Raw genomic sequence first — 24178 nt, 5'->3', positions numbered from 1 at the left:
GCAGAACACAGGATCCGCGTCGCGAAAAACATATTCTTGGTCGTACTGATGGTGAGTTGACGCTGATCTTATATTCAGTAGTTCTTCTCGACTGTATGTAATGAAACCTAAGATGACCTGGTGTACTAATGTAAGAAATAACACGTAAAAAAACAAAACACTGCATAGTTTCCTAGGAACGCGAAGCGAGGCGGCCATCTCTGTCAGCGCCGGAAGTAGTCTTCAACGCAGCCCACGACGCGGTTAGATATTGTGGCAGGGACCGCAGATTTTCCCTGGCTTGTGGCTGTCTAGATCCCTATTGTTGTTATTGTTGTTTCCAATCTTTCCTACATAAGAGACACCGTTGGCATTACCCATATGGTTGATGAGGATATTGCAAACTCCATATTGCAAATGTATGGTCCCTTACTAGACGCCCACGAGTGTTATTAAAATAGGCCGGCGGCCTCAGGTTGTGCCCCAGGGCCAGATCTCCTGGGAAGTCATCAAATAAAGTTTGGTTTCCGACATTTCTGAAAAATTATTGCAAATGGACAAAACATCACCAAACAGACATGGCCGTCTCTCCTAAAAGGAAAAGACTTTGAAGGCGAAACTCGGTGAGCACAGTTTGGCCAAATGGGCTTTTAGCCCAGAAACAAGATGGCATCGAGGTCTCTACACTTTTTGAGTTAAGGCCCATTTTCTGGGATTATAGGTCAAAAACGGTAATACACCGCTAATTTGACCACTTCACGTCAATGTACATAAACCTACGGTGTAAGAATAAAAAGAACCAGACAGAAATATTTCAATGTCTTTTTGGTGATGAAAACCCCCCCACATTTCTTTAACCAAAAATGTTATAGATCCAGTTGCGGCATGTTCAAATGAATCTGTTAAGGCAGGTTTTGGAGCTGTATGTGATTTATGTGATTTTCTGAACTCACACACACACATAGTCAATGAGGAGTGACACAGTGTGAGGTTTACAGATACACAGAGCCTACAATTATTTATTTTTTCATCTTTATTTATCCAGGGAGGCCAATTGTGACCTGGCCAAGATAAAGCAAAGCAGTGCGACACAAACAACAACACAGTCAATAACACAGGCAGATAAGGTAATAAATCGGCCATAGTGGCGAAATAATTACAATTTAGCAATTAAACACTGGAGTGATAGATGTGCAGAAGATGAATGTACAAGTAGAGATACTGGGGTGCAAAAAAACAAAAACAATATGGGGATGGGGTAGTTGGGTGGGCTATTTACAGATGGGCTATGTACAGGTGCAATGATATGTAAGCTGCTCTGACAGCTGATGCTTGAAGTTAGTGAGGGAGATATGAGTCTCCAGCTTCAGTGATTTTTGCAATTCGTTCTAGTCATTGGCAGCAGAGAACTGGAAGGAAAGGCGGCTAAAGTAGGAATTGGCTTTGGGGGTGACCAGTGAAATGTACCTGCTGGAGTGCGTGCTATGGGTGGGTGCTGCTATGGTGACCAGTGAGCTGAGATAAGGTGGGGCTTTACCTAGCAAAGACATATAGATGACCTGGAGCCAGTGGGTTTGGTGACGAATATGAAGTGAGGGCCAGCCAACGAGAGCATACAGGTTGCAGTGGTGGCTAGTGTATGGAGCTTTGGTGATAAAACGGATGGTACTGTGATAGACTGCATCCAAGTTGCTGAGTAGAGTGTAGAGTGTGCTATTTTGTAAATTACATCCCCGAAGTCAAGGATCGGTAGGATAGTCAGTTTTATGAGGGTATGTTTGGCACCATGAGTGAAGGATGCTTTGTTGCGAAATAGGAAGCCAATTCTAGATTTAATTTTGGATTGGAGATGCTTAATGTGAGTCTTGAAGGAGAGAGTTTACAGTCTAACCAGACACCTAGGTATTTGTAGTTGTCCACATATTCTAAATCAGAACCGTGCAGAGTAGTGATGCTAGACGGGCGGGCAGGTGCGGGCAGCGATTGGTTGAAAAGCATGCATTTAGTTTACTTGCAGTTGGAGGCCATGAAGGAGAGTTGTATAGCATTGAAGCTCGTATGGAGGTTAGTTATTTCTTTGCGCCAGCGGGACTCCTATTGACAACTTCCGGTGAAATTGGAGGGCGCGCAATTCAAATAACAAGTCAAAATATGTTTCTATAAAATCCTCAGGTACCCTAAATTGTAATTAAACTATAATATTTCATACAGAATGAAGTATGTTCAATAGGAAAGGAAAATTACCAGGTGCGCTAATTGCCAGCAGCAAGAGAGACATCATTGATGTATACACAGAAAAGAGTCGGCCAGAGAATTGAACCCTGTGGCACCCCCAAAGAGACTGCCAGAGGCCCGGACAACAGGCCCTCTGTTTTAACACACTGAACTCTGTCTGAGAAGTAGTTAGTGAACCAGGCGAGGCAGTCATTTGAGAAACCAAGGCTGTTGAGTTATTACACATGTATAATTGACCAAAATAAATCTACGGTGGAGCGCAGTTGCCATCTTTGGGATTTTTGGGGTATGACACTTGGCATTTGTAATGTTCCACTTTCCAAATGGTTAGGATGAACTGCCGACCATTTGAGTGGTATTTGCGATTGTGTATATGGAACGCCAAATGGCAATGAGTTGCCATTCATTTTTGTCCATTTCATGGGGGTCATCCCTTATCTGCGACTTGCACTGTCTGGAACTGCGATGAGTAATAGCGTAACCTATGATTCTACCATGACAAAGACCACATCATGTCTATGTCTGATAAGCTACCCGGGAAAGGGCTGAAAATAGCCCGTATTAATATATGTAGCATTAGAAATAAGGTTCATGCGAACATCAGATAACATTCATACATTAGCCATTTCGGAGACTCACCAGATAATTCATTTGATGATACAGAAGTAGCAATACAAGGATATAACATATATAGAAGAGACAGGAATGCTTATGGGGGCGGTGTTGCTATAAACATTCAGAGCCATATCCCTGTAATGCTCAGAGAAGATTTTATGTCAAGTGTTATTGAAGTGTTGTGGTTGCAGCTTCACCTGGCACATCTAAAGCCTTTTATTTTGGGTGTTGCTATATGCCACCAAGTGCTAAAGTAACATTCCCAGTTAGGGGGAGTGATGAGCTCTACAGCAGAGTCTCACAACTCAATCGCTGGTTGAAAACTGTTTTCTGCCCCTCCCAAAAGATAGAATTTGTAGATAATTGGCCCTCTTTCTGGGACTCACCCACAAACAGGACCAAGCCTGACCTGCTGAGGAGTGACGGACTCCATCCTAGCTGGAGGGGTGCTCTCATTTTATCTACCAACATAGACAGGGCTCTAACTCCTCTAGCTCCACAATGAAATAGGGTGCAGGCCAGGCAGCAGGCTGTTAGCCAGCCTGCCAGCATAGTGGAGTCTGCCACTAGCACAGTCAGTGTAGTCAGCTCAGCTATCACCATTGAGACCGTGTCTGTGCCTCGACCTGGGTTGGGCAAAACTAAACATGGCGGTGTTCGCCTTAGCAATCTCACTAGGATAAAGACCACCTCCATTCCTGTCATTATTGAAAGAGATCATGATACCTCACATCTCAAAATAGGGCTACTTAATGTTAGATCCCTTACTTCAAAGGCAATTATAGTCAATGAACTAATCACTGATCATAATCTTGATGTGATTGGCCTGACTGAAACATGGCTTAAGCCTGATGAATTTACTGTGTTAAATGAGGCCTCACCTCCTGGCTACACTAGTGACCATATCCCCCGTGCATCCCGCAAAGGCGGAGGTGTTGCTAACATTTACGATAGCAAATTTCAATTTACAAAAAAAAAAATGACGTTTTCGTCTTTTGAGCTTCTAGTCATGAAATCTATGCAGCCTACTCAATCACTTTTTATAGCTACTGTTTACAGGCCTCCTGGGCCATATACAGTGTTCCTCACTGAGTTCCCTGAATTCCTATCGGACCTTGTAGTCATAGCGGATAATATTCTAATCTTTGGTGACTTTAATATTCACATGGAAAAGTCCACAGACCCACTCCAAAAGGCTTTCGGAGCCATCATCGACTCAGTGGGTTTTGTCCAACATGTCTCTGGACCCACTCACTGTCACAGTCATACGCTGGACCTAGTTTTGTCCCATGGAATAAATGTTGTGGATCTTAATGTTTTTCCTCATAATCCTGGACTATCGGACCACCATTTTATTACGTTTGCAATTGCAACAAATAATCTGCTCAGACCCCAACCAAGGATCATCAAAAGTCGTGCTATAAATTCACAGACAACACAAAGATTCCTTGATGTCCTTCCAGATTCCCTCTGTCTACCCAAGGACGCCAGAGGACAAAAATCAGTTAACCACCTAACTGAGGAACTCAACTTAACCTTGCGCAATACCCTTGATGCAGTTGCACCCCTAAAAACTAAAAACATTTCTCATAAGAAACTAGCTCCCTGGTACACAGAAAATACCCGAGCTCTGAAGCAAGCTTCCAGAAAATTGGAACGGAAATGGCGCCACACCAAACTGGAAGTCTTCCGACTAGCTTGGAAAGACAGTACTGTGCAGTACCGAAGAGCCCTTACTGCTGCTCGATCATCCTATTTTTCTAACTTAATTGAGGAAAATAAGAACAATCCGAAATTCCTTTTTGATACTGTCGCAAAGCTAACTAAAAAGCAGCATTCCCCAAGAGAGGATGACTTTCACTTTAGCAGTGATAAATTCATGAACTTCTTTGAGGAAAAGATTTTGATTATTAGAAAGCAAATTACGGACTCCTCCTTAAATCTGTGTATTCCTTCAAAGCTCAGTTGTCCTGAGTCTGCACAACTCTGCCAGGACCTAGGATCAAGAGAGACGCTCAAGTGTTTTAGTACTATATCTCTTGACACAATGATGAAAATAATCATGGCCTCTAAACCTTCAAGCTGCATACTGGACCCTATTCCAACTAAACTACTGAAAGAGCTGCTTCCTGTGCTTGGCCCTCCTATGTTGAACATAATAAACGGCTCTCTATCCACCGGATGTGTACCAAACTCACTAAAAGTGGCAGTAATAAAGCCTCTCTTGAAAAAGCCAAACCTTGACCCAGAAAATATAAAAAACTATCGGCCTATATCGAATCTTCCATTCCTCTCAAAAATTTTAGAAAAGGCTGTTGCGCAACAACTCACTGCCTTCCTGAAGACAAACAATGTATACGAAATGCTTCAGTCTGGTTTTAGACCCCATCATAGCACTGAGACGGCACTTGTGAAGGTGGTAAATGACATTTTAATGGCATCGGACCGAGGCTCTGCATCTGTCCTCGTGCTCCTAGACCTTAGTGCTGCTTTTGATACCATCGATCACCACATTCTTTTGGAGAGATTGGAAACCCAAATTGGTCTACACGGACAAGTTCTGGCCTGGTTTAGATCTTATCTGTCGGAAAGATATCAGTTTGTCTCTGTGAATGGTTTGTCCTCTGACAAATCAACTGTAAATTTTGGTGTTCCTCAAGGTTCTGTTTTAGGACCACTATTGTTTTCACTATATATTTTACCTCTTGGGGATGTCATTCGAAAACATAATGTTAACTTTCACTGCTATGCGGATGACACACAGCTGTACATTTCAATTAAACATGGTGAAGCCCCAAAATTGCCCTTGCTAGAAGAATGTGTTTCAGACATAAGGAAGTGGATGGCTGCAAACTTTCTACTTTTAAACTCGGACAAAACAGAGATGCTTGTTCTAGGTCCCAAGAAACAAAGAGATCTTCTGTTGAATCTGACAATTAATCTTAATGGTTGTACAGTCGTCTCAAATAAAACTGTGAAGGACCTCGGCGTTACTCTGGACCCTGATCTCTCTTTTGAAGAACATATCAAGACCATTTCAAGGACAGCTTTTTTCCATCTACGTAACATTGCAAAAATCAGAAACTTTCTGTTCAAAAATGATGCAGAAAAATTAATCCATGCTTTTGTCACATCCAGGTTAGACTACTGCAATGCTCTACTTTCCGGCTACCCGGATAAAGCACTAAATAAACTTCAGTTAGTGCTAAATACGGCTGCTAGAATCCTGACTAGAACCAAAAAATTTGATCATATTACTCCAGTGCTAGCCTCTCTACACTGGCTTCCTGTCAAAGCAAGGGCTGATTTCAAGGTTTTACTGCTAACCTACAAAGCATTACATGGGCTTGCTCCTACCTATCTCTCTGATTTGGTCCTGCCGTACATACCTACACGTACGCTACGGTCACAAGACGCAGGCCTCCTAATTGTCCCTAGAATTTTTAAGCAAACAGCTGGAGGCAGGGCTTTCTCCTATAGAGCTCCATTTTTATGGAACGGTCTGCCTACCCATGTCAGAGACGCAAACTCGGTCTCAACCTTTAAGTCTCTACTGAAGACTCATCTCTTCAGTGGGTCATATGATTGAGTGTAGTCTGGCCCAGGAGTGGGAGGGTGAACGGAAAGGCTCTGGAGCAACGAACCGCCCTTGCTGTCTCTGCCTGGCCGGTTCCCCTCTTTCCACTGGGATTCTCTGCCTCTAACCCTATTACAGGGGCTGAGTCACTGGCTTTACTGGGGCTCTCTCATGCCGTCCCTGGAGGGGGTGCGTCACCTGAGTGGGTTGAGTCACTGATGTGGTCATCCTGTCTGGGTTGGCGCCCCCCCCCCCCTTGGGTTGTGCCGTGGCGGAGGTCTTTGTGGGCTATACTCAGCCTTGTCTCAGGATGGTAAGTTGGTGGTTGAAGATATCCCTCTAGTGTTGTGGGGGCTGTGCTTTGGCAAAGTGGGTGGGGTTATATCCTTCCTGTTTGGCCCTGTCCGGGGGTGTCCTCGGATGGGGCCACAGTGTCTCCTGACCCCTCCTGTCTCAGCCTCCAGTATTTATGCTGCAGTAGTTTATGTGTCGGGGGGCTAGGGTCAGTTTGTTATATCTGGAGTACTTCTCCTGTCCTATTCGGTGTCCTGTGTGAATCTAAGTGTGCGTTCTCTAATTATCTCCTTCTCTCTTTCTCTCTCTCGGAGGACCTGAGCCCTAGGACCATGCCCCAGGACTACCTGACATGATGACTCCTTGCTGTCCCCAGTCCACCTGGCTGTGCTGCTGCTCCAGTTTCAACTGACCTGAGCCATAGGACCATGCCCCAGGAATACCTGACATGATGACTCCTTGCTGTCCCCAGTCCACCTGACTGTGCTGCTGCTCCAGTTTCAACTATTCTGCCTTATTATAATTCGACCATGCTGGTCATTTATGAACATTTGAACATCTTGACCATGTTTTGTTATAATCTCCACCCGGCACAGCCAGAAGAGGACTGGCCACCCCACATAGCCTGGTTCCTCTCTAGGTTTCTTCCTAGGTTTTGGCCTTTCTAGGGAGTTTTTCCTAGCCACCGTGCTTCTACACCTGCATTGCTTGCTGTTTGGGGTTTTAGGCTGGGTTTCTGTACAGCACTTTGAGATATCAGCTGATGTACGAAGGGCTATATAAATAAATTTGATTTGATTTGATTTGATTCAGTGTCTAAATAATATGTGTGAAATATTTGATAGTGTATGTAATGTAAACCGAGAGGTCTACTTTCTTGGGATGTGAATATTGACTGGTTTCATCAAGCTGTCAACTCAAGAGGAAGCTTCTCACTGTAACCAGTGCCTGTAATCTGGTTCAGGTTATTAATCAACCTACCAAGGTGTTTACAAACACTACAGGAACAAGATCATCCACATGTTTGATCACATTCTTACTAATACTGTAGAACTTTGTTCTAAAGCTGTATCCATACCTATTGGATGCAATGATCACAATATGGTATATCCAAGAAAGCCGAAGTTCCAAAAGCTGGGCCTAAAATTGTGTATAAGAGATCATACAAATGATTTTGCTGCAACTCTTCTGTGGATGAAGTTAAAAAATATTTGTTGGTCTTATGTAATTAATAAGGAGCATCCAGATGCTGCACTTGATGAACTTATGAAATTGCTCCATCTAATCATTGATAAACATGCACCTGTTATGTAACTGACTGTTAGAACTTTTAAGGCTCCATGGATTGATGAGGAATTTAAAAACTGTATGGTTGAAAGAGATGGGGGGGAAAGAAGTGGCTATTATGTCTGGATGTACACAACTGTTCAAAAGTTTGGGGTCACTTAGAAATGTTCTTGTTTTTTTAAAAGTACATTTTTTTGTGCATTAAAATAACATAAAATTGATCAGAAATACAGTGTAGACATTGTTAATATTGTAAATGACTATTATAGCTGGAAACGACTGATATTGAATTAAATATCTACATAGGCGTACAGAGGGCCATTATCAGCAACCATCAATCCTGTGTTCCAATGGCATGTTGTGTTAGCTAATACAAGTTGATCATTTTTAAAGGCTAATTGGTCATAAGAAATCCCTTTAGCAATTATGTTAGCACAGCTGAAAACTGTTGTCCTGATTAAAGAAGCAATACAACTGGCCTTCCTTAGACTAGTTGAGTATCTGGAGCATCAGAATTTGTGGGTTCGATTATAGGCTCAAAAAGGCCAGAAACAAAGAACTTTCTTCTGAAACTCGTCAGTCTATTCTTGTCCTGAGAAATTAAGGGTATTCCATGCGAGAAATTGCCAAGAAACTGAAGATCTTGTACAACGCTGTGTACGACTCCCTTCACAGAACAGCGCAAACTGACTCTAACCAGAATAGAAAGAGGAGTGGAAGGCCCCGGTTCCCAACTGAGCAAGAGGACAAGTACATTAGTCTCTAGTTTGAGAAACAGATGCCTCACAAGTCCTCCACTGGCAGCTTCATTAAATAGTACCTTCAAAACAAGTCTCAACATCAACAGTGAAGAGGCGACTCCGGGATGCTGGCCTTCTAGGCAGAAATCCTCTGTCCAGTGTCTGTGTTCTTTTGCCCATCTTAATCTTGACTTTTCATTGGCCAGTCTGAGTTATGGATTTTTCTTTGCAACTCTGGTAAATATTTTCTTAAACCTTCTGGAACTGCACTATTGTGTAACAATAGCGAGGATATATACTGTGAGTACCGGTACAGAGTCAATGTGCGGGGGCACTGGTTAGTTGAGGTAAAATGTACATGTAGATATAGTTAAAGTGATTATGCATAGATAATAAACAGAGAGTAGCAGCAGCGTACAAGAGAGGTCTGGGTAGCCCTTTGATTAGCTGTTCAGGAGTCATATGGCTTGGAGGTAGAAGCAGTGAAGAAGCCTTTTGAACCTAGATTAGGCGCTCCGGTACTACTTGTTGTGTGGTAGCAGAGAGAACAGTATATGACTAGGGTGGCTGGAGTCTTTGAAAATTTCCTCTGACACCGCCTGGTATGGAGGTCTTGGATGGCAGGAAGCTTGGCCCTAGTGATGTACTGGGCCATACACACTACCCTCTGTAGTGCCTTGTGGTCGGAGGCCGAGCAGTTGCCATACCAGGCAGTGATGCTCTCGATGGTGCAGCTGTAGAACCTTTTGAGGATCTGAGAACCCATGCAAATCTTTTCAGTCTCCTGAGGGGGAATAGGTTTTGCCGTGCCTTCTTCATGACTGTCTTGGTGTGCTTGGACCATGTTTGTTTGTTGGTGATGTGGACACCTATGAACCTGAAGCTCTCAACCTGCTCTACTACAGCGCCGTCGATGAGAATGGGGGCATGCTCGGTCCTCCTTTTATTGTTGTCCACAATCATCTCCTTTGTCTTGATCACATTGAGGGAGAGGTTGTTGTCCTGGCGCCAGGTCTCTGACCTCCTCCCTATAGACTGTCTCGTTGTTGTCAGTGATCAGGCCTACCACTGCTGTGTCATCAGCAAACTTAATGATGGTGTTGGAGTCATGCCTGACCGTGCAGTCATGAGTGAACAGGGAGTACAGGAGGGGACTGAGCATGCACCCCTGTGGGGTCCCCGTGTTGAGGATCAGAGTGGCGGATGTGTTGTTACCTACCCTTACAACTTGGGGCGGCCCGTCAGGAAGTCCAGGATCCAGTTGCATAGGGAGGTGTTTCGTCCCAGGGTCCTTAGCTTAGTGATGAGCTTTGAGGGCAATATGGTGTTGAACGCTGATTTGTAGTCAATGAATAGCATTGTTCCTTTTCGTCCAGGTGAGAAAGGGCAGTGTGAACTGCAATAGAGATTGCATCATCTGTGGATCTGTTAGGGCGGTAGGCAAATTGAAGTGGGTCTAGGGTTTCTAGGATAATGGTGTTGATGTAAAACATGACCAGCCTTTCAAAGCATTTCATGGCTATAGAAGTGCAGGCTACGGGTCGCTAGTCATTTAGGCTGGTTACCTTAGTGTTCTTGGGCACAGGGACTATGGTTGTCTGCTTGAAACATGTTGGTATTGTTGGGCCCAGGGACTGTGGTGGTCTGCTTGAAACATGTTGGTATTACAGACTCAGACAGGGAGAGGTTGAACATGTCATTGAAGACACTTGCCAGTTGGTCAGCGCATGCTCAGAGTACACGTCCTGGTAGTCGTCTGGTCCTGCGGCCTTGTGAATGTTGACCTGTTTAAAGATCTTACTCACATCGGCTGCGGAGAGCGTGATCACCCATTCATCTGGAATAGCTGATGCTCTCATGCATGTTTCAGTGTTACTTTCCTCGAAGCGAGCATAGAAGTAACTTAGCAGGCTCTTAACTTGGTAGGCTCCAATCAGTACACATCCACACCCAAAAACCAATCTCGAAATCAAAAACCAAAGCCTGTAACAATTACCATGCTTACTTGCGCACCATTATCCCAATATTAATCGGGATACTCAAGTATTCTGTTTTTGAGCTGATCCATATAGACATATCATGTTTATAATTACCCGAAACAAGTTGTATCCCGGTTATGAGAAACCCAGATAAGATGCCTGGGATATACGGATCTAAGATGTGATACTGTGGCATGTTGTAAGGGTTTTCCTCCTCTTCGTCTGAAGAGTGTCGCAAGGATCGGACCAAGATGCAGTGTGGTAAGTGTCCATAATGTATTTAATGAAGACAAAAATGAACACTTCAATTTACAAAAACAACAAATGTGAAAACCGAAAACTGAAAACAGTACCGTGTGGTGAAAAGCACAGCCACGGAAACAATCACCCACAAACAAACAGTGATTGAGAATCATACTTAGGTAGCCTGGGTTTCAGAGACAACTAACGACACCTGCCTCTGATTGAGAACCATACTAGGCCGAGTACAGAAAACCAACCAACCAAAATCAACCTAGAAACACAAAACATTGAATGCCCACCCAACTCACGTCCTGACCAATACAAAAAAACAAATAACAAAAATACTAGGGTCAGAATGTGACAGTACCCCCCTCCCAAGGTAAGGACTACGGCCGCAAAACCTGAACCTATAGGGGAGGGTCTGGGTGGGCATCTGTCCGCGGTGGCAGCTCTGATGCTGGACGTGGACCCCACTCCATCATTGTCTTTGTCCACCTCCTTAGCGTCCTTTGAGTGGCGACCCTCGCCGCCAACCTTGGCCTAGGAACCCTAACAAGGGACCCCACTGGACTGAGGGGCAGCTCGGGACTGAGGTAGCTCAGGACTGAGGGGTAGCTCAGGACTGAGGGGTAGCTCAGGACTGAGAGATAGCTCAGGCTGGTTGATGGCTCTGGCAGCTCCTGGCTGACTGACGGCTCTGGCAGTTCCTGGCTGACGAATGGCTCTGGCAGATCCTGACTGACTGGCGGTTCTGGCAGATCCTGGCTGAATGGCGGCTCTGGCTGATTCTTGCTGAATGGTGGCTCTGGCCGATCCTGGCTGAATGGCGGCTCTGGCGGATCCTGGCTGACTGGCGGCTCTGGCGGATCCTGGCTGACTGGCGGCTCTGGAGGATCCTGGCTGACTGGCGGCTCTGGAGGATCCTGGCTGACTGGCGGCTCTGGAGGATCCTGGCTGACATGCGGCTCTGGCGGATCCTGGCTGACTGGCGGCTCTGGCGGCTCCATGCTGACTGGCGGCTCTGGCGGCTCTGGACAGACGGGTGACTCTGGCGGCTCTGGACAGATGGGAGACTCTGGCGGCTCTGGACAGACGGGAGACTATAGCGGCTCTGGACAGGCGGGAGACTCTAGTGGCTCTGGACAGACGGGAGACTCTAGCGGCTCTGGACAGACGGGAGACTCTAGCGGCGCTGGGCAGACGGGAGACTAGCGGCGCTGGGCAGACGGACAGCTCAGGCGGCGCTGGACTGAGGGGCTCTGGGGCCTCTGGACTGAGGGGCTCTGGCGCCTCTGGACTGAGGGGCGGAAGCTCTGGCAGCGCCGGACAGGCGGGAGACTCCGGCAGCGCTGGAGAGACAGCCTGGTGCGGGGGGCTGCCATCGGAGGGCTGGTGCCAGCCCAACCTTACCTGGCTCGATGCCCACTCTAGCCCGGCCGATACGAGGAGCTGGTATGTACCGCACCGGGCTATGCACCCGCACTGGAGACACCATGCGCTCCACAGCATAACACAGTGCCTGCCCGGTCCCTCTCGCTCTCGGGTAAGCACAGGAAGTTGGCGCAGGTCTCTTACCTGGCTTCGCCATACTCCCTGTGTGCCTCCCCCCAATACATTTTTTGGGGCTGACTCTTGGGCTTCCTACCTCGCCACCGTGCTCACTTCGCCAACCTCATTCTCCTGTAACCCTCCTCGCACTGCTCCATCGAATCCCAGGCGGGCTCCGGCACTCTCCCTGGGTCGACCACCCACCTGTCTATCTCTTCCCAAGTTGTATAGTCCAGATTCTGCTCCCCTGTACAGAAATCCTGACCTCGCTGCCTCTTCTGCTCCTCGTAATGCCGCCTCTCTGCTTTCGCTGCCTCCAGCTCTGCTTTGGGTCGGCGATATTCCCCTGGCTCTGCCCAGGGTCCTTTTCCGTCCAACTCGTCCTCCCATGTCCATGAGTCTTGTAATGCTGGCTGCTTCTCCTGCTGCACTTTGGGGTGGCGATATTCCCCTGCCTTTGCCCGGGGTCCTCTCCCGTCTAGGATTTCCTTCCAAGTCCAAGAGTCTTGTGTTTTCGGCCGCTGTTGCTGCTGCCCGTTACCACGCTGCTTGGTTCTTGGTTGGTGGGTGATTCTGTAAGGATTTTCCTCCTCTTCGTCTGAAGAGGAGGTGTCGCAAGGATCGGACCGAGATGCAGCGTGGTAAGTGTCCATAATGTATTTAATGAAGACAAAAATGAACACTTCAATTTACAAAAACAACAAATGTGAAAACCGAAAACAGTACTGTGTGGTGAAAAGCACAGCCACGGAAACAATCGCCCACAAACAAACAGTGAAACCCAGGCTACCTAAGTATGATTCTCAATCAGAGACAACTAACGACACCTGCCTCTGATTGAGAACCATACTAGGCCGAACACAAAACATAGAATGCCCACCCAACTCACATCCTGACCAATCCAAACAAACAAATAACACAAATACTAGGGTCAGAACGTGGCACATGTAAACATCTTATCCTGTTTACTGTTGTTTTTGCAGTCTGCCCAGGCTCAGTTAAGCATATCATGGGTGTTGTGTGATGTTTTCATCAGATTGTCAAATAAATCACTTCAAAAAGTAGGCTACCCGAGCAGTTCAATCCACCATAATAGTTGAGCCTACTATAATGTATTTACTATTTACTACTGGCTACTATAAGCAGTTTCTGCTTATAATTTCCGACATTTGGTAGGCCATTTTTTCTGTCAACTACAGTTAAATACATGCAGCTTCTCTTCTTTAATAACTTTTAGCCCCAGAAGACTAAATAAAGTAGTGCTCACATTGATAAAATGAATGCATTAGTAATCTACATTGAAGATATATAACGATTCTGGATATTGGCAAGAACTGGAACACGCTGTTGTACACGTCGATCCAGAGTATCCCAAACAGGTTCAATGTGTGACATGTTGGGTGAGTATGCAGGCCATGGACGAACTAGGACATTTTCAGCTTCCAGGAATTCTGTACAGATCCTTACAACATGGGGCTGTGCATTATCATGCTGAAACATGAGGTGATGGCATGGATGAAAAAAATAACAAAAGTGGGCTTCCTGCTTGAACACAGCCATGTAGTCATCTTGTTACCTTGACCAATTAATGTGCCACTGCAGTCAAAAATTAGATTTTCCTGTGTTGTATATACACTGCTCAAAAAAATAAAGGGAACACTTAAACAACACAATGTAACTCCAAGTCAATCACACTTCTGTGAAATCAAACTGTCAACAACAAGCAACACTGATTGACAATGCATTTCACATGCTGTTGTGCAAATGGAATAGACAACAGGTGGAAATTATAGGCAATTAGCAAGACACCCCCAATAAAGGAGTGGTTCTGCAGGTGGTGACCACAGACCACTTCTCAGTTCCTATGCTTCCTGGCTGATGTTTTGGTCACTTTTGAATGCTGGCGGTGCTTTCACGCTAGTGGTAGCATGAGACGTCTACAACCCACACAAGTGGCTCAGGTAGTGCAGCTCATCCAGGATGGCACATCAATACGAGCTGTGGCAAGAAGGTTTGCTGTGTCTGTCAGCGTAGTGTCCAGAGCATGGAGGCGCTACCAGGAGACAGGCCAGTACATCAGGAGACGTGGAGGAGGACGTAGGAGGGCAACAACCCAGCAGCAGGACCGCTACCTCTGCCTTTGTGCAAGGAGGAGCAGGAGGAGCACTGCCAGAGCCCTGCAAAATGACCTCCAGCAGGCCACAAATGTGCATGTGTCTGCTCAAACGGTCAGAAACAGACTTCATGAGGGTGGTATGAAGGCCCGACGTCCACAGGTGGGGGTTGTGCTTACAGCCCAACACCGTGCCAGAGAACACCAAGATTGGCAAATTCGCCACTGGCGCCCTGTGCTCTTCACAGATTAAACAGGTTCACACTGAGCACGTGACAGACTTGACAGAGTCTGGAGATGCCATGGAGAACGTTCTGCTGCCTGCAACATCCTCCAGCATGACCGGTTTGGCGGTGGGTCAGTCATGGTGTGGGGTGGCATTTATTTGGGGGGCTGCACAGCCCTCCATGTGCTCGCCAGAGGTAGCCTGACTGCCATTAGGTACCGAGTTGAGATCCTCAGACCCCTTGTGAGACCATATGCTGGTGCGGTTGGCCCTGGGTTCCTCCTAATGCAAGACAATACTAGACCTCATGTGGCTGGAGTGTGTCAGCAGTTCCTGCAAGAGGAAGGCATTGATGCTATGGACTGGCCCGCCCGTTCCCCAGACCGGAATCCAATTGAGCACATCTGGGACATCATGTCTCGCTCCATCCACCAACGCCACATTGCACCACAGACTGTCCAGGAGTTGACGGATGCTTTAGTCCAGGTCTGGGAGGAGATCCCTCAGGAGACCATCCGCCACCTCATCAGGAGCATGCCCAGGCTTTGTAGGGAGGTCATACAGGCACGTCTATCCTGAGCCGCCAGAGCCGCCCGTCTGCACTGAGCCTCCAGAGCCGCCAGTCTGTCCTGAGCCGCCGGAGCTGCCAGTCTGTCCTGAGCCGCCAGAGCCGCCAGTCTGTCCTGAGCCGCCAGAGCCGTCAGCCAGCCAGGCCGTCAGCCAGCCAGGAGCCGCCAGAGTCGTCAGCCAGCCAGCAGCCGCCAGAGCCGTCAGCCAGCCAGGAGCCACCAGAGCCGTCAGCCAGCCAGGAGCATCCAGAGCTGTCAGCCAGCCAGGAGCTTCCAGAGCTGTCAGTCAGCCAGGAGCTGCCAGAGCCGTCAGTCAGCCAGGAGCTGCCAGAGCCGTCAGCCAGCCAGGAACTTCCAGAGCCGTCAGCCAGCCAGGAGCTGCCAGAGCCGTCAGCCAGCCAGGAGCTGCCAGAGCCATCCTTCACTCCGGAGCTGCCGGACTCTCCCGCCTGTCCGGCGTCTCCCGCCTGTCCGGCGCTGCCGGAATCTCCCGTCCATTCGGGACCCATGGCTAGGGTCCCCAGTTGGAGGTCGGCGGCGAGGGTCGCCGCTCGTAAGAGGCCACGGGGGTGGTTGAGGAGGCGGACAAAAACTGTGGTGAAGTGGGGTCCACGTCCCACGCCAGAGCCGCCACTGCGGACAGACGCCCACCCAGACCCTCCCCTATAGGTTCAGTCCGCACCTTTGGGGGGGGGGGGGGGGGGGGGGGGGGGGTACTGTCACGTTCTGACCATAGTTCTGTTATTTTATTATTTGTTTTAGTGTGGGGGGTGGGCAGTCTGTTTGTTTTTCTATGTTGGTTTTTGTGGTCGGCCTTGTATGGTTCTCAATCAGAGGCAGGTGTCGTTAGTTGTCTCTGATTGAGAATCATACTTAGGTAGCCTGGGTTTCACTTTTGGTTTGTGGGTGTTTATTGTTTATTGTTTTGTATTTTAGTGTTCAGTTCGTTTTGAATAAATCATCATGAACACTTACGACGCTGCGCTTTGGTCCGATCCTTCTTCCACCTCTGAATGCTGTTACAACTACAGACACCCTGGTTCGAATCCGGGCTGTATCACAACCGGCTGTGATTGGGAGTCCCATAGGGATGTGCACAATTGGCACAGCATCGTCCGGGTTTGGCTGGTGTAGGCCGTCATTGTAAATAAGAATTTGTTCTGAAGTGAAAATACAGTGCCTTGCGAAAGTATTCGGCCCCCTTGAACTTTGCGACCTTTTGCCACATTTCAGGCTTCAAACATAAAGATATAAAACTGTATTTTTTTGTGAAGAATCAACAACAAGTGGGACACAATCATGAAGTGGAACAACATTTATTGGATATTTCAAACTTTTTTAACAAATCAAAAACTGAAAAATTGGGCGTGCAAAATTATTCAGCCCCTTTACTTTCAGTGCAGCAAACTCTCTCCAGTTCAGTGAGGATCTCTGAATGATCCAATGTTGACCTAAATGACTAATGATGATAAATACAATCCACCTGTGTGTAATCAAGTCTCCGTATAAATGCACCTGCACTGTGATAGTCTCAGAGGTCCGTTAAAAGCGCAGAGAGCATCATGAAGAACAAGGAACACACCAGGCAGGTCCGAGATACTGTTGTGAAGAAGTTTAAAGCCGGATTTGGATACAAAAAGATTTCCCAAGCTTTAAACATCCCAAGGAGCACTGTGCAAGCGATAATATTGAAATGGAAGGAGTATCAGACCACTGCAAATCTACCAAGACCTGGCCGTCCCTCTAAACTTTCAGCTCATACAAGGAGAAGACTGATCAGAGATGCAGCCAAGAGGCCCATGATCACTCTGGATGAACTGCAGAGATCTACAGCTGAGGTGGGAGACTCTGTCCATAGGACAACAATCAGTCGTATATTGCACAAATCTGGCCTTTATGGAAGAGTGGCAAGAAGAAAGCCATTTCTTAAAGATATCCATAAAAAGTGTCGTTTAAAGTTTGCCACAAGCCACCTGGGAGACACACCAAACATGTGGAAGAAGGTGCTCTGGTCAGATGAAACCAAAATTGAACTTTTTGGCAACAATGCAAAACGTTATGTTTGGCGTAAAAGCAACACAGCTGAACACACCATCCCCACTGTCAAACATGGTGGTGGCAGCATCATGGTTTGGGCCTGCTTTTCTTCAGCAGGGACAGGGAAGATGGTTAAAATTGATGGGAAGATGGATGGAGCCAAATACAGGACCATTCTGGAAGAAAACCTGATGGAGTCTGCAAAAGACCTGAGACTGGGACGGAGATTTGTCTTCCAACAAGACAATGATCCAAAACATAAAGCAAAATCTACAATGGAATGGTTCAAAAATAAACATATCCAGGTGTTAGAATGGCCAAGTCAAAGTCCAGACCTGAATCCAATCGAGAATCTGTGGAAAGAACTGAAAACTGCTGTTCACAAATGTTCTCCATCCAACCTCACTGAGCTCGAGCTGTTTTGCAAGGAGGAATGGGAAAAAAATTCAGTCTCTCGATGTGCAAAACTGATAGAGACATACCCCAAGCGACTTACAGCTGTAATTGCAGCAAAAGGTGGCGCTACAAAGTATTAACTTAAGGGGGCTGAATAATTTTGCACGCCCAACTTTTCAGTTTTTGATTTGTTAAAAAAGTTTGAAATATCCAATAAATGTCGTTCCACTTCATGATTGTGTCCCACTTGTTGTTGATTCTTCACAAAAAAATACAGTTTTATATCTTTATGTTTGAAGCCTGAAATGTGGCAAAAGGTCGCAAAGTTCAAGGGGGCTGAATACTTTCGCAAGGCACTGTAGATGTTTTAGGCCTACTGTATATATCCTGTTCTTATATTTCACTTAAGAAGACAACGCCAGTTATGTGGATAATTGTTAACTGAGGCCTACTACTGATTCAAGTTCATTTCCACCTATTGTTGAAGCATTAACTTTAACATTGATCTTGTGTCTAATCCTCTGACTGATAAAAAGTCATGTTTGTCTTTGGGGAGATTTACTCAAACATCAAGCCACCATAAAACACTGCCTTCCTCGCTCATAGGCCTGAATGTTCATTTTTCCCATTGACATAACTGCACGATTGAGGCAAAAAATTGCAAAGTTCCAAATGTATTTTTCAAGTTAGAATTCTATGCATAATCCCTTGATCAAAGCATCTGTCCATACACAATACTAATTACTTCATATGTGACACAGTAAGGCCCAATCAATATAATGATCATAAACAAGCCTATTTAAGTTAGAATTGAATGATGAACTTTTCCCAAAACAGGGGAATTAGCTTTCCTATGTCCTCCTCACTGTTTGCACTAGAGACATGTGTACCACCTATGCTTCACTATTTTATAATATGCCCACCAATTTTCAATCCTATTATATATGGAGAGAGGCTGGTCAAACTAAGACAGGCTTGTAAAAACATACTAGATCTGTACCCTAAAATATGAATCTTCATGATTGCTTCATTGTGCCATTGAATTTAGTGGCTATTTGCTTATAGTTGTAATCACTGACTGTACACATGGCAATGGACTTTCACAGTTGCTCAAAGACAATTAAATGTTTGCATCAGTTTGCATTGTATTTAACCTTTACATGTCTCTTGCCATATCATCTTCATATTCAGACCCAGTAACAGCACAAAGGCAGTAATTCAATCAATTTCAGATGAAGTAGAATCACACTGTGGTTCACTTAGAATGTTATGCTGTACCAGAGGTGTTCTCCATGTTAACACTGACACACCCCACAAACTTTTCCTCTCAGGGACATTATCATGGAATATTGGTGTGAAACAACACCTGTGCTTAAATGACAGTGTGCACACATCTTGAAGAATTAAGCAGAAACAGACTGGCCAGGCAGTTAGGGCAAATGCCAGATGGGCTGGACAATCTTTAGCTCAGTGGCCGGTCTAAAAAGTTTGAAAGCATCGAGATAGAGAACTCTTGTGGCCAAAAGCCACGAGAGTAGTAACTGGGTTGGACTTCCTATGGGTTAAGGAAGGATAACATCATTCCATGAAGGTCATCATGAGGGATCAGCCAATGAATCATACTTGTGGGCAAACTGCAGGTGGCAGTAAATCACCAACTTTATACCTGTTCAAACAACACTCTCAGAGTGGCATTATGCAACCTTTCAGATTGTTTGCCAACTCATAGAAGTAGTAGAAGAAGAAAATTGACAACTTCAAAATGTAGATGGCCTCAATGGCGCTGCCCATACTCTCACAGACGCCATATTGGGACAGATATGCTGACGCGATGTCTATGTTTGTAACACAAACTGAGGTGTCTTTAGATTAAGTGTATTTGAGTGGGGAACTGGGCTGAACTTCCTCATTTTAAATGAAACTATTTAAAAAAATGCATTTTAATAAATAAATAATAATGCAAAAATAGTTGTATTTATTTTAGGATGACTAAATTAATAAACTATTTGATCAAGAACATACATCTCTTTTTTTACAGGAAATGATTTGTTTATTTTACTTTCTAATTCACATTTCTTCAAAATATCAAAAGGATCTACTAGATCCGTCATGTCTGGAAGAATACTTTACTGCCCATTTACATCCTTTTCTCTGTCCCCAACCCCCCTGAAACACACATACATGCCCACTGAAATGCTAAATTGGAAGGACATCGGGTCAGCGACACAGCACCATCCCTTATTTGACTTTCCTACAGTAAAATAGGCTTAACAAAATGCATAATAATTCACAAAAAAATGCAAAACAAAGGAGAAACAAGCGAACAGGTTGATGATAAAAACATTTAGTTCTGGCGGCTCACATTCTGTCATAAGTTCTTGTGATACCTGGGATTCAAACCGGCAACCCTTGCCCTGCTGCTGTACCATCTAAAGTCATAATTGGTACCAGTTTACGTTCAGATTTTAGATGAGGAAAATCAAGAGAGTTAGGAAAGATTCTTGTTCTTATAATTTTTGTAATACATGTTCTGATCTCCTTGGTCCTAATACCATATATGATAGGGTGTACCAGTGGCGGGAAAAGAATGGACTGTACTGATATTAATACATTAACCTCCTTGCTAACTGTGCTGTACCTGTTGTAAATAACAGAAAAAAGGATGGCTGTAGAGAAGTTGATGAAAGTGATCAAGTGGGGAGTACACGTATTAAAAGCCTTAGTTCGTGACTCCTTTGAGACTTTTAAGCAAACAAGTAATATTTTGATGTATGAGAGCACAACTAACACAAAAGGTGAAACCACTAGACTTGCTATGATACATATACCGTACAGGTTACTCAGTGCACTTTCAACACAGGAGAGTTTAACAACTGCTAAGTTATCACAAAAAAGCTTGTTGATATTGTAGCTGCACACAGGCAGCCTAGAAGTGATAAATATTTGAAAAGCAAGCATAGTTATGGGAATAAAATATACCAATGCTACCAACATCTTCACTTTAGAAGGGGTCATAATGCTATGATATTGCAATGGCTTACAAATTGAGACATACCTGTCATATGCCATCACTGCTAGAATAACGTAAGCACACGTTGCATATACACTGCTGAAAAACACCTGCAATAAACAACCTTTGTGAGAGATGTCCTTTATGTCATTAACAAGATTGTCCATGATCTTCGGACAGACGGATAAACACCCAATCAGTCCATTCACCGCCAAGTTGAACAGAAATATGTACATGGGCTTGTGTAAGTGTGATTCTAAGTAGATGACAAGCATGAGACTGATGTTGGCAAATATTGTAATGAAGAAAAGCAAAAATGTTAAGAAAAAAGCTGCATAGTTGAGTGGGCCTGGAGGTCCATATGCAGTGAAAAATACAGTGCTATGCAAGACAGTTTGGTTCATATTCCTGAGTAAAAGACAATTATAATCAGAAGTTATCAGACATCATTTTACATATAATATAATGCAGTAATAAAATAAACGTTTAGAAAATGTGCAAATGTCAAAATAGTTACCATCAGGTTAATACACTAGAGTTGGTGTGAATGAATTTGATGAAGATGAGAACATTCTACAATGAACAGTCTTCCAAATAAGATGTTGGCTGGCATGATACATTTGAGCCTTTTTTATACCTTCACCATATCATAATTGACATGAGTATTTTTAGTATTTTCCAAATTAAAGCAATGTCTTAGAGAGATGTCACCCAATGGCATTAATTAAGGATGTATTTGTATCACTTCGTTTGAGATCAGGGAGGTGTTTGTGTTTGTTTGACTGTATTCCAATTATTTTGGTTCACTTAAATGGGCAATCTTACATTTTCAAACTTTTAAAAGAATCATATACACCCATTGATTCTTGAAAATATAACTTATGAATGCCTCATGGGCTTAGTCAACTGTCTTACCCCATAAGAACCCAAAATATAAGCTTGTTTCACTCCATTGTTTATAAACAATATAACTGAAAACAAACACTGTATAGTCTCAAAACATGGTTAAAAATATGATTTTGATATCATGGATGGTCAGTCCTTGCTTCTATGAATTAGGACGATATACACCACCGCCAACAACAGGTTGACTTTATTAGGGGTCATGATGGTGTGGTACTGCAAGGGCTTACAAATAGAGTCAAACTGGTCACAGGCCATCACTGTTAGAATCAGATATGAATAGACTCTACTGAAAGAGATTGGATTAAACAGCCAAGCGAGATATCTTGGATTCCCACGAGGAGGTATCTCATGATCTTTGGACAGACTGAATAACTTTCAATTACAGCCAAGTGGAACAAAAACATGTAGACTTGTTTCAATGGAGATGACCATGAGAAACAGGAGTCACGTTCTGACCTTAGTTCTTTTGTTATGTCTTTGTTTTAGGTTGGTCAGGGCGTGAGTTGGGGTGGGTTGTCTATGTTCGTTTTTCTATGTTGTGTTTTGCGTTTGGCCTGATACGGTTCTCAATCAGAGGCATGTGTCGTTAGTTGTCTCTGATTGAGAATCATACTTAGGTAGCCTTTTCCCACCTGTGTTGTGGGTGATTGTTTTCTGTCTTTGTGTATGTCACCAGACAGGACTGTTTCGTTTCGTGTCATACTCTTTGTTATTTTTGTTTTAGTGTTCTGTGTTTAATAAATTCATCATGAACATGTACCACGCTGCGCATTGGTCCTCCGATCCTTCATACTCCTCAGACGAGGACGACGAACGTTACAACAGGTTAAGAGACAAAGTTTAGACATACAGTGGGGCAAAAAAGTATTTAGTCAGCCACCAATTGTGCAAGTTCTCCCACTTAAAAAGTTGAGAGAGGCCTGTAATTTTCATCATAGGTGCACTTAAACTATGATAGACAAAATTAGAAAAAAAATACATTGTAGGATTTTTAATGAATTTATTTGCAAATTATGGTGGAAAATAGGTATTTGGTCACCTACAAACAAGCAAGATTTCTGGCTCTCACAGACCTGTAACTTCTTCTTTAACTTCTTCGATATAGGGGGCGCTCTTTTAATATTTGGATGAAAAACGTTCCCGTTTTAAACAAGATATTTTGTCACGAAAAGATGCTCGACTATGCATATAATTGACAGCTTTGGAAAGAAAACACTCTGACGTTTCCAAAACTGCAAAGATATTGTCTGTGAGTGCCACAGAACTGATGTTACAGGCGAAACCCAGATAAAAATCCAATCAGGAAGTGCCGCATTTTTTGAAACCGCCTCATTCCAATGACTCCTTATATGGCTGTGGAGGAGCTAGGAGTCAGCTTACGTTTTCCACGTTTTCCCCAAGGTGTCTGCAGCATTGTGACGTATTTGTAGGCATATCATTGGAAGATTGACCATAAGAGACTACATCTACCAGGTGGTCGCTTGGTGTCCTCCGTCGCAATTATTGCGTAATCTCCAGCTGCAGTATTTTTCCGTTTGCCTTTGATGAGAAACCGACTGCCAGGAATGATTTTTCATTGAATAGAATTGTGAAAAACACCTTGAGAATTGATTCTAAACAACGTTTGCCATGTTTCTGTCGATATTATGGAGGTAATTTGGAAAAAAGTTTGGCGTTGTGTTGACTGCATTTTCGTTTTTTTTTCTTAGGCAAACGGAGCTATTTCTCTTACACAAATAATCTTTTTGGAAAATATGAACATTTGCTATCTAACTGAGAGTCTCGTCATTGAAAACATCCGAAGTTCTTCAAAGGTAAATTATTTTATTTGAATGCTTTTCTTGTTTTTGTGAAAATGTTGCCTGCTGAATGCTAGGCTTAATGCTATGCTAGGCTATCAATACTCTTACACAAATGCTTGTGTAGCTTTGGTTAAAACATATTTTGAAAATCTGAGATGACAGTGTTGTTAACAAAAGGCTAAGCAAGCTGTTTCAATATATTTATTTAATTTCATTTGCGATTTTCATGAATAGGAAACGTTGCGTTATGGTAATGAGCTTGAGGCTATGATTACACTCCCGGATACGGGATTGCTCGACGCTAGAGGTTAAGAGGCTCCTCTGTCCTCCACTCGTTACCTGCATTAATGACACCTCTTTGAACTTGTTATCAGTATAAAAGACACCTGTCCACAACCTCAAACAGTCACACTCCAAACTCCACTATGGCCAAGCCCAAAGAGCTGTCAAAGGACACCAGAAACAAAATTGTAGACCTGCACCAGGCTGGGAAGACTGAATCTGCAATAGGTAAGCAGCTTGGTTTGAAGAAATCAACTGTGGGAGCAATTATTAGGAAATGGAAGACATATAAGACCACTGATAATCTCCCTCGATCTGGGACTCCACGCAAGATCTCACC

The 24178-nt window shown here is 44.4% G+C and overlaps 1 protein-coding gene across 1 annotated transcript; it reads right to left on the bottom strand.

Moving 5' to 3' along the window:
- Positions 1 to 15916: 15916 nt before the first annotated feature.
- Positions 15917 to 21252, bottom strand: LOC139382255 (odorant receptor, family 60, subfamily A, member 1). The gene is made up of 2 exons (XM_071126118.1): positions 20295 to 21252; positions 15917 to 16068 (listed from the first exon to the last, which is right to left on the bottom strand). The coding sequence occupies exons 1-2, from the start codon at positions 21250 to 21252 to the stop codon at positions 15917 to 15919; spliced, it is 1110 nt and encodes a 369-aa protein (XP_070982219.1).
- Positions 21253 to 24178: the final 2926 nt, after the last annotated feature.

This window comes from Oncorhynchus clarkii, chromosome 24, assembly GCF_045791955.1.
Source record: "Oncorhynchus clarkii lewisi isolate Uvic-CL-2024 chromosome 24, UVic_Ocla_1.0, whole genome shotgun sequence".
Classification (NCBI taxonomy): domain Eukaryota; kingdom Metazoa; phylum Chordata; class Actinopteri; order Salmoniformes; family Salmonidae; genus Oncorhynchus; species Oncorhynchus clarkii.
This window is presented reverse-complemented; position numbering and strand designations above follow the sequence as displayed.